Below are 10665 nucleotides of genomic sequence, written 5' to 3' on the forward strand. Positions count from 1 at the left end.
TTTTTTTTTTTTTTTTGGGGGGGGGGGGTGGGGGGTGGTTATGACTGACTGATGGTGATGATGGCAAGCGCAAGGGGACAGGGGGGGGGCGGAGATTCAGATGTCAGGTCTTCCATTTTCTTGACCGCCACATCAGGCATTGGAGGAGGTCGGCGCGCAGTGGTGGTGTTGTGGCTGCTTTTGCCAGTTCCATCCCATCTCTTTAGTTTGTGCTTGCCCTTGTGTGTCAAAAGTCATGGCGACCGCATCTGGTCCAGCGGCGCCGGTCAGTGCATCCTCCCCAGAAACCCAGGGGCAGTCGCCATCTGGGCTGTCGAATGCGGCTCGTTGGCTCTGCTTTGAACATGAATACGGGCCTGCTCTGCCTGATGTGCCAACGGGGATTGATGTATATGGAGAAAACACGGATGCCAACACTGATGCCAACGTGGGATTTGACTGGGCGGAAGAGCTTGCAAACGGAGTCCTTCAGGTGGATGAGGATGACTGCAGTGATGATGATGGAAGCACGGGTGAGCCGTACACGTACGAGCTGATGGACGCCGCCGACTTTCTCGCTGAGGAGTATGAACGAGATCTGGATCTGCATCGTCGTGGCTTCGTTCGCCGTCAAGGGTGCGTGACAAGGGGCCCAGTCCAAAATTGTCAAGTGTTGTTTGCTCACCACCCAGTAGACTCACTCGAGCCATTCTTATTGGTCCCTCTCTCATTGTAGCCACCGTACCAAGGCCATCCGGAGTGAAGATCGTGCGGATCGCCGCGCGCGCCGTCGTCGTTTGGTCCCGGCATCTCGCTCACTGCCATTCTTGGCGACGTTTCAGCGCCGCCATGCTCGCTCCATTCAGAAGCAGGCTGCTGCCCCCGATGTGCTGGCAGCAGCGCCAGCACAAGACTGGGCCAAAGGGACATGCCACTCTCGACCGCGAAACACTGCAAACACTCCAGAATGGGATCAGCCATTGCCTCCAGTTGCCCCAGTCCTTCCCGCAGCTCTGCGAGCCCACGTTCTGCAGGCCAACGCTGCGCGCACGGCCCGCGACAAGCTTCTTCAGGACCTGCAGTATCGAGACATTACCCCCGAGGACTATGAGCTACTATTAGAACTGGACGAGCAGCTGCCCAAGACAACGGCAGACCCAGCCTTGTTGGCTGGGCTCGTCGTTGTTTCCTTTGCCGCCTTGAGCGATCACGCCTCGTCAAAGCCGATTGATTGTAGCATTTGCATGGAGGCATATACGGATAGTAGCGCCGTGGTGGCGCTCCCCGCCTGTCATCACGTGTATCACGAGGCCTGTATTCGAACTTGGCTGGAGGCGTATGGCGCCAAATGTCCTCTTGACAACCGTTCCGTTGAGCCTATGACCATGGGCGCAGTTTAAAGCTCCGGCCGGCCCTGAACACGGGTGGTTTTGATTTGTTTAAGTGAAGTGCACTGGAAGGAGTGTCCACTGTTTTGACTTTTAGCGTTGGTGCCGACATGGACCGCATCAAGCAAGTGTGTCTCAGTTTGAACCGACGCTGTGCGTCGGCTGGCGTGCCGGTTGATTGATTGTGACTAGACGATGCCCTGGCTCGAGCCAGAGTTAATTGAGTTTGAGATGACGACATGATAACAATCAGAGTGGCACAGCGCGATCAGTAAGTCACGAGAGAATAGAGAAGGAGCAAAAGAAGAAATGAAAGCAGAAAGAGGAGAGAGAGACGCAAGAGAAACACAGCGAGGGGTGGCTGAGAAAATCCTTGACCGCTCATGCTCTGCTGTGCTGGTGGAGCTCTACCTCGGAGTTTATCTCTAGGAGTGGAATTGTAACACATCATGCGAATTTGTGTGATAATCTCACTCTCTTTTTTTTTTTTTTTTTTTTTTTTTTTTTTTGGATTTTCTGTTCCTTGTCTTTTGTGAGGCATTTATTTGGGTGCTGGGTGTCAAGTTGTCGTGAACGGCATCGGCACCGGCAAAGGCGATAGAGGTTTTCAACAGCTGGTGGCATCACCGGAGGGAAACCTTTCGTTTCATCTTCTCATTTTTTTTGCTGTTTCTTCTCGCGGATCCCTCGCAAAGGCGTCAGACCTGTCAAGATTCAAGCGAGGTGTGACCTGTCTGTTTTTTTGCGAGGTCTCCACCTTCCCCCACGTCGCCACTGCCCGTGGATGCCTCTGTCTATTCATCTACTCCCCCAGCCCGTCGGTGCAGTTCTCCCGTGGCCTCTGAAAGCTTCCTATCCCTGCTAGTGGCTCTGGTTCGACGGCTCGGGCACTCGGCGGCCAACGATAGTGCTACCCGACCCCACTACCCGCCTTGGGCTGCGAGCTGCCCCACGGTCCCCCTCGGTCCATTTGCCTCCAAGATGTGGGCCACTGGGCTGTGGGGGTTGTGTGGGCGCAGTCGCCTCCACGGTGCTGGTGTTGGGCCAGCTGGCTGGATGACCGCATGGCGCTTTCTGCGCGCGGGCCAGCGGGCAGCTTCTCCCATTCTCGAGTTTGACATTTTGACCAGCGATGCGCGTGCTGCTGGTTGCGAATGCAACGCTCTGGTCAAGGTCGAGGGCTCGCGCAACTCATTTGAGGGACGCCTGCACCCCAAGTCTGGCCTTTTTGAGCGGGGACAGCGCGAAATCTTTCGCGAGCGCTGCGATGATCTCGGGCGCATTCGTGCTCTTGTCATCGGGCCTGACCGCCCAGGAAAGGACGATGGGTGGTTACTCAATTCGGTGATATTGCGCATTTTGGACGATGACAACCGTCTGCGCCGCGTTTTTACCTTTGAATGTAATCGGTGGCTGGGGGGCCGCCATGAGGCCAGCAACCCGACGCTGTCTGTCACACTCACACCCCAGCAGTCCGTCACACCCGATGAGGTGCGTCTCAAGACCCAGGAGAAGCCCCTGTCGCTGATCGTACATTCAGTGGCTTACCCGCATCCGGATAAAGTCCAACAAGGCCGCAAGGGTCTAGTAGGCCGGATGCAAGGCTATGCTGGAGAGGACGCTTATGCCATCAGTCACGAAACTGGTCCTTTGCATGGCCTCTTCCTGGCCGACGGTGTACATGCCTGGCATAGTGAGGGCATTGATGCTGGCGCTTGGGCTCGGGAGCTAACCCTTGGACTTGCACACCAACATGACAGCGCTGCCAGCGCCTATGCCAAAGCCCCACTCGCCGAGCGAGTCCGGCCCGGCTTGACCCTGGTGGAGATGGTGGAGCACGTGTATCAACAGCTCTTGACTGACGGTGTGCAGGGTAGCTCCACCCTGGTGAGTGCCTGCTTCGATGGCTCCACCGGCGCCCTCGACGTTTACAATCTCGGGGATAGCGGCTTGAGCGTTTTGCGCCGGCGGGGTACCATTGGCGGTGCCGATGTCTATGGTGTACTGTACCGCACACCCGTTTTGGAGCACCGCTTTGGCTGTCCCTACCAGCTGGGCCACCATGCTCAGGGCGACACGCCAGAGGCGGGCCTCGTCAAAACACTGGCTCTACAGCCCGACGACATTGTTGTCATGGGCAGCGACGGCTTGTGGGACAACTTGTTGCCGTCAGACATGGCGCGAATTTGTTCAGAGCCCAGTTCACGGCGAACCCTGCATCACCGGCTCGCCGCGGCTGCCTTTAATGTCAGTTTGGATCGTAACGCCGACTCACCCTTTGCACGTGAAGCCACGGAGGAGCTCAACATGTTCTACAGCGGCGGTAAGAAAGATGATATCTCTGTGGTGGTGGCCATTGTGGAGAGCTGAAATCGGTGCCGGGCCAGCGGGGTGAGACCCTTGCACGGAGCTCCGAGCGGAACAGGCACATGAGGGCCCGGCCCTTTCTTTTTCTATTATAACGTGGCTGTGTATGTCAATGCACATGGGGACGTATACTGCTCGAGGGTAGATAGGCGGTCGTGTATTTTTTTTTTTTTTTTTTGCCGTCGGTCCCTTCTCGCTCGTTTGTGCTGGCCCAGAATACAAATTGAAGGAGAATACATCAGCTCTCCTAAATAAACCATTATGATCTGACATTTCAATTGTCAGCATGGCACGGGGTTGTTGAGGGATCCTGTCCGCTCTCGTGCCGCGCGCGCCGCGGCTTCAACATGCCATGGCTGCCAAGGCAGGAGACCAAGGCGCGCGCGGTGGCCATCCACTTGCCCATCTATCCGCCACCCTGTTCATCCGTCTGTCGTGGAGAAATGTGCTTGCGTTTTTTTGTTTTCTTGTTGGCGCGTTCATTCTGCATGATCAGCGGACAATGCGTCTCGCGGCTCTTGCCTCTCTGAGCAAAGGCCACGAGCGTCCCCGCCTGGGGCTTGCTTTGCCTCAGGTGCCCTACCCTGTCTTAAACGAGGCAGCTTTTCAGTCGCTGGGGTAGGTACCAAGACTTGGTTGGTGGGGTCGGCCATTTTCTCTGACCCGCCATCGCTTCGTTGTTGGCCGGGATCGTCTCTTGCGCTGTCCTCGACCACACTGTGCCCATCGCCGCCACCACCATGACTGTCACCAAAAAAGGTGAGTGTTTCTGGGCCCTGCGGCACCAGCTGCGACCGCTGCCGCTCACCAACGCGGTTGGACATCAATCGCATGACCTTCTCACCTCGCCCAATCGCGATGTGACCTAGGCTGGCAACCGCCCAAGGCGGCCGGCTGTCAAGTGTGCAGCAAGCCCGTGTACTACATGGAAAAACTTGAAGCCGATGAAAAGGTGCGTACAGCTGTAGTCCACTTTGGGCCCAGACGTGTGCTTATCGCAAGCACACTCACGAATCGCCTTGTCCCATATCACACAGGTGTACCATAAAACCTGCTTCAAATGCTCAGTGTGCAAGAAGAGCCTTTCTGCGGGCACTTATGCAGCCATGAGCGGAGTTCTCTATTGCAAGCCGCACTTTAAGCAAATGTTCAAGGCAAAGGTGAGTTGCAGGGCATCTGTGTGCTTGTTGTTTTTTTTCAGGAGCTGCCTCGTCGCCAGCTCCAGTACCTCCAAATGCCAAGGGCCAATCAGTCTAACCTTTGTTTTGGCGCAGGGAAACTACAACTTTGGTGCACATGCCTCCGACAAGCCAAGCTCATACACCGTCACTACCAAGGCTTCATCGTAAGTTTTGATGAGGGCGTGCTCTATTGGGCCATGCATCCGGTCATTTGCAATTGTATATGCGGATATGTATTTTTTTAATGCTTTGTACTGGCGCACTCAACTCATCCTTGCCGTGGCTTCAGGGTGCCTGCCCGACCGGCCTCTTCCGAGAAGGCCGTGAGTGCCCCCAAGGCTGCGCCGGCCCTGGCTGAACGAATGAAGGCGTTTCATGGGCAACCACCCGTCAACTCGGTCGTTGGAGGCAATACCACCCCGGCACCCCCGACCGTATCCGACAAGGCTTTGCGCGAGTCCGAGTCAATGGCCAAGCGAGGCGGCGTCGCCGCTATTGCGGCTCGCTTTTTGACGACTCAAACTGAGGGTACGGCGCCTCAGGCCCGAGAGGCGGCATCCCGACGCCGTTCGTCAACGGCCAAGGTGGCTGAGGTGGCCCGAGCCTTTGCAGTGACGGCGGCAGTCCCGTCGCCGGCTCAAGAGCCGCAGGGATCCAAGCCCGAAGCCCCGGTCCGAGCGACGCCCAGGGCATCGGGAGTCTCCGCTTCTGGTGCTGTCAAGTGCGACGTGGTGCCGCCAAAGACCGCAGTCACAGCCAATCAATCTGTGCGAGGCATTCGCGCTCTGTTTGAGAAGATTTCGGCCACCTCCACCACACCGGCCCCAGTGACTATCTGCCGACCCAAGTATGTTTTTAATGGCAGCCTTGTGGGCCAAGGCGCGGATGCACAAGCCGTGCAGGCCGAGAGGCCCGGTGAATCCGTCCAGGAGGCGAAGGTGACCACTGTGGATGAGCACGTTGCAAGCCCAATCTCTACTGGTGCCTCGGATCTTGATGCGCAAGTTGCCAAGCCGGAGGACGTGAAACCTCGCTCTCGCACCGTGTCGTCGGTCGAGGCGGAGGACGATGACAACTCATCGGCGGACGAGGAAGACGATGAAGTTTCCGATGAACCTGAACAAGGCGTCACGGCGACACATGGGGCGTTGACCGACGCTCCCATTCTGCAAAGGGAGGCCAGCACGCTCTCCACCGTTTCTCTTGAATTCGAAGCCACCTCACCAACTCTCAGCAGTTCTGCTGAGATGCCCGAGCTGAAAGAAGCTGTCGAGAGCAGCGAGGAGGCGCAAGCACAGCCGGTGCTCAAGGACACCCTTAACGAAAGCGAGGAGAGCGACGAGGATGAAGATGCTTTGATTGATGAGGACCCGTTGGCCGAGTATGAGCCTTGCGATGGCGTGCACGACAGCGAGGAGAACGAAAACGCCAACGAGGCGTCAGCCGCGGAGGAGGACGCTGAATCGTCGGACAAGGCACCGGCCGTGCATGAACATCGCCTGTCTCGTCGACTGTCCTCCTTGCTTAATGTTGCTGATGCTTTTGATGTGGACCTCGAGAATCTCAGCATCGTTGACCAGTCCATTCAGGACCCTGAATCTGACACGACCAAGGAAAACTCCAACCGTGGCTCCTTTATTAGTCTGGACAAGGAGCGCGTCCAACCCGTGCTGCCCCCCGGCAAGATCCCTCCCTTGGGTCGACGCCTATCCTCCATGATGAACTTGACCAACTTTCTCGAGACTGATTTTACCCATCTCGAGGCCCTCGAGGTGGCCAACTAACTGGAACAAACACCTTTCCCTTGTTGAATAGCCGGCCCTTGATGCTTGCCATCGGCCATCCATGATTTTTTCTTATGTTATTGTCGTATCTGCCTTCTACTGCTCCCCCTCTCTCTTTTAACTGTTCACGATGTGGCACCAGCCTGTTCTTGCTCGTGCTGCTACCTGATTCCTCTGTTCCTGGAAAAAAACAATAAAAACCAATCCTAAGGAACGTCCGTTTTTGTTCTTCAATGGTGTATTTGTCTGTGGCTGTGCAACTTCCGCCACCGCCTGCTGTCTTGGCATAAACGAGCCCCCGCCCCCTCTTGTTGTTTTGCACGTTTCCTTTCTTTTCCTTTTGATGCTAAATCTGTTGATTGTAGAATTGATTGATTGATTGATTGATTGATTGATGAAGGAATTACAACTGGCGTCCAGGTTGAGGCAAACGACTAGAGCCATGAGGCAGTGAGTGTGAACATGACGGGGCACAATGGATGAGAAATAAATGCAGAGCGGAAAGAGGACGGAAAATAAGAAGGCGCAGTCTAATCATGTGCAAGTGCCAACAGCGACAACACCACGGCCCGATCTGCAGCGCTAGGCAATCCCTGGGCAAAGACGAAGAAACAATAATCTAAACTCAAGAGCAAACGAAATCACGGCCGCCTTTTGTGATGGGTTGGGGCAAAGCCAGGACGAGGACCGAGTGCGTGCCCAGCCCATACCGAGGAGTCATCCAAACACTTGCGTCGGATGGAGCTGCATCGTTCTTCTGGCCAACGAGACGAAAATGTACGAGAAGCAAATGCTGGCACACTCGCGAGCCAAAGGATGCTTGAACAAGGCCTTGGTCATCCTTGATATGACGCTTGGGTGCCTAATTGCCCCCACAGCACGGGGAGGTGCCACTGGGCGTTTGGACAATAGGCGTTAGGGCCGAAGGCTTGCGCCCATCAAGATCTTGGTATGCGCCGACTTTGCGCACATGTCGCTGGAGTTGACGAACAACGAAAGAGCCCGTGGCCAGGCCGAGGATGATCATGACGAAGAAAAGGCTCTCATAGAGCATGACGAGCAGCATGAGAAAGTAGGCGTTGAGCATGTGGATGCCGTATGACAGGGCGACACACAGATCTTGCAGAATGGGGCGAGTGCTCTCTTGTGCTTCGAGACGGTTACGGTACCACCGAAAGAGCTCATTGAAGAGGCCCATGCAAAATGTGCCAATGAGAGCAATCGCATATTTGCCCGCGGTATCAATGACGACGTTGTGAAAGAGAAAGATGGGGCAGAATGACGGGGCCCGCCCAAAGCCATCGTTCATGACCATGCCCGAGCCAGAGCAGAACCCATTTGAGGGCATGCCCATGTCATCGTCCATGTCCATCTTGATTGAGCGTAGTCAAGTGGTTCACAAGAGGGTAGACTGCAGGGCCCGTACAGGTAAGACAATGTGGTGAGGTGGGTCAGGGCTGCTGGCAGCTGATGCAAACGGGCGTGCCATGCTGTGTACTCACCAAGGGCAGGTAGTCGCCTGATGAGGTTGTCGTGCTCTGTCAGGCCCTTGCGCGCGATCGCCGCTTCCGGGGTTGTTTGCAAATTAAGAAAATGGCTGCCCGAACACGCCGACCACCACCCGTGCAAGCAACCAGCCTGGCTCCGACGTGCTGTGCCTCGTGATGCTGATGCAAACCCACAGAAACACCCGGCCAAAAAAAAAAAAAAAAAAAAAAAAAAAAGGAGGGGAAGTTTCGTTCAAGTGTAAAAGTGTGTGTCATCGCGATCTGTGCCGCTTTAAAACTTGGAGCAAATCGACTTACTAAAGCTCTCTTTTCGGTAACGGACGCTGCAAAAGCCTTTCATGACTTGGTTCTGCCATCGCCACGCTGCCTGACACGACTGGGTCGTGCAGACAATAGCCCATGACTCGCATTGCCGGCGACGGGGCGGACGGCCGCTGCCCTTTCTTCCGGCATACCTCCACCGCTACCAGCTGATACTCCCCGGCCCTCAGAGGACGTCGGAGCGGGCACGAAAAGGTCTGACAAGCATCACGCTTTCATCTTTGAGACTAAAAATAGATCATGGATAGAGGAATTGTCAGATGAATTTGATCGGCCTTGGTAGTGTGATCTTTATTACAGTTTTCTTTTGAAGGTTGGTCAGGCACTCGACAAAAAAAAAAAAAAAAAAAAAAAAAAAAAAAAAAAAAAAAAAAAAAAAAAAAAAAAGGCAGCGGGTCGTTGTCTGCTTGTCCTTGATGATGGTGACGCGCGCTGTTGGCGACGAGCGGGGAGGAGGACATGCAAGGGCGCGTTTGAAGAAGTGGAGCGATGGACCTTGTTTATTGGCTCTATCTTTTTGGACCGCCTCACATCCGCCCTCCCCTGGCCGCCTCGCATGCATAGGTAGAGTGAGCAGGATCTCCCTCTGCCCAAACGACACACACGCTCTTTGAAGACTACCGAGAGTACGTTTCTTTGCATCGCGCCCTATGGATGTCTACGTGTTTGTGTGCGCGCTGGCCAGAGGCCTCAAACGCTTCTTCTCATGATATCATTCGGATGGGCTGGGATTTGAGCAGTGTCGTCCGACGAAGAAATGGCCGATGAGGTGTGTCATCGCCCACGGTAGCTGCTGCTTCTCCCGAGGCCCAGGGGCCCGTTGGCTCATGTGCCTGATACTCGGAATGTTTGTTTCTGAGTAGCCCGTCAAGGGCGCCTCCAAGTCGCTGGCACTTCGCATTCAGAAAAAGTTTCTGGGAATGACCGTGAAATCCAAGGGCTCGATCAAAAACTACATTGACGACAACTCTGGTATGTTGGCCGAGACCGGGGTCCTTGATGAGCAAGGCGCCTGCGTGAGTGGTGTATTAAAACGGAATGCACGCCCTTACGTCTCTTTTGTAGGTGAGCTTCTCGACTGTCTCTATGATCTGGCTTTGCGCGAGCTGGGCGACAAAAAGGCCGCCAAAAAAGTGCTGAAGGTTTGTCATGCATCCAGGACTGTCCTGTCCGTCACTTTGTGTCTTGTTGCCTCCTTTGATTTGTCGTCAAGTCTGTTCCTTGGTCAACTCGACTTACCCTCTGATATGCTCATCCCCATCAGGATCTGATCAAGGTCGTCGTCAAGCTTGGCTTGCTCTATCAAAAGGGCCAGTTCAATCAAAAGGAACTAAGTGAGTCTGAAGCGTCCAGCCAGACTCGCACGCCTCGACTTGAGGAGCTTTCAGTCCTGTGCAATGACACGTGGAGACTTGGGGCCGTATCTCACTCGCTACCCCGCCCTGTGCCATTGCCTAGCCGTTGGTAATGAGCTTCGTGGCAAGTTCAAAATGGCCATTCTGACCATGGTCTCGTATTACGATGTGGCGTTTACTTTTGATGCCGAGTTCCTCTGCGATTTGTTGAACCAGTGCCGCGTACGTCAAACAATCCGCTTGGGGTGGGGTATCATTTTTTTTCACATGTTTATTTTTCTTCACAACGACACATCGCCCATGGCCTTATTATGCATGCCCAATCCCTTCTGCCGGCTTGCGGCAACACAGGAAGCTCTCCAGGCCTTGATCGCTCGCCACCTCACGGACAAATCCAAGGGGCGCGTCAACAACGTGTTTGGCTTTTATGGCAACGGTCAGAGTGTGCACCACAACTGTTGCTGCCTCTCATGCCCATTCGCTGCCTCCCATGCCCATTCGCTGCACCCACACTCACCCCATTTCTTTTTTTGATGTTGGCAGGCGACGTTCTCACAAAGCTTTACAACACGCCTGAATACAAAGATCTTTTGGACAACATTATCAAATGCATGCGCCAAATGATCGCTGATAACGTTCTGTAACTGCGACAGCCGACTGCGCCGCTGCCCGGTTGACCCGTGCATGCTTCCTTGATGTGTATAACAGCCCCGTGTTTTTGCCTGCTACTGGCATGATGTCTTTTTTTTTGTCCGCTTTTGTCTTCTTTCCGTGTGACCCGC

At 54.8% G+C, this 10665-nt stretch overlaps 4 protein-coding genes across 4 annotated transcripts in view; 3 read left to right on the top strand and 1 right to left on the bottom strand.

Annotated features, from left to right (window-relative positions):
• Positions 1-1379, top strand: part of MONBRDRAFT_7117 (uncharacterized protein) — a gene marked incomplete at both ends in the record, with an annotated part of 4460 nt that extends 3081 nt beyond the window's left edge. Inside the window, 2 exons of the mRNA XM_001744472.1 lie at positions 234-615; positions 716-1379. Of these exons, the coding sequence (XP_001744524.1) occupies positions 234-615; positions 716-1379 (1046 nt within the window). The remainder of the gene's footprint in view (positions 1-233; positions 616-715) is intronic.
• Positions 1380-2348: 969 nt separating this feature from the next.
• Positions 2349-6699, top strand: MONBRDRAFT_24292 (uncharacterized protein; the record flags this gene model as incomplete). The annotated part of the gene is made up of 6 exons (XM_001744473.1): positions 2349-3690; positions 4020-4154; positions 4604-4686; positions 4772-4894; positions 5009-5079; positions 5205-6699. 6 exons carry the CDS (start codon positions 2349-2351, stop codon positions 6697-6699), a joined length of 3249 nt encoding a protein of 1082 aa, XP_001744525.1.
• Positions 6700-7072: 373 nt separating this feature from the next.
• MONBRDRAFT_36548 (uncharacterized protein) lies at positions 7073-8071 on the bottom strand (the record flags this gene model as incomplete). Its single annotated transcript, XM_001744676.1, has 1 exon — positions 7073-8071. The coding sequence occupies one exon, from the start codon at positions 8069-8071 to the stop codon at positions 7562-7564; it is 510 nt and encodes a 169-aa protein (XP_001744728.1). The 3' UTR covers positions 7073-7561.
• A 1028-nt stretch (positions 8072-9099) lies between these two features.
• MONBRDRAFT_31877 (uncharacterized protein) lies at positions 9100-10608 on the top strand. The gene is made up of 8 exons (XM_001744474.1): positions 9100-9154; positions 9269-9297; positions 9392-9500; positions 9594-9670; positions 9793-9862; positions 9987-10105; positions 10235-10319; positions 10427-10608. Coding segments are annotated over exons 1-8 (591 nt in total). The 5' UTR covers positions 9100-9153; the 3' UTR covers positions 10528-10608.
• Positions 10609-10665: the final 57 nt, after the last annotated feature.

Source organism: Monosiga brevicollis, genomic scaffold, assembly GCF_000002865.3.
Source record: "Monosiga brevicollis MX1 MONBRscaffold_6 genomic scaffold, whole genome shotgun sequence".
In the NCBI taxonomy this organism is placed as follows: domain Eukaryota; class Choanoflagellata; order Craspedida; family Salpingoecidae; genus Monosiga; species Monosiga brevicollis.

Bases quoted from the DNA above. Each gene is read 5' to 3' on its own strand.
- MONBRDRAFT_31877 (XM_001744474.1), top strand. The intron at 9,501-9,593 runs GTATGTTGGCCG...TCTCTTTTGTAG, and splicing joins CTACATTGACGACAACTCTG to GTGAGCTTCTCGACTGTCTC. The intron at 9,863-9,986 runs GTGAGTCTGAAG...GCCATTGCCTAG, and splicing joins GTTCAATCAAAAGGAACTAA to CCGTTGGTAATGAGCTTCGT.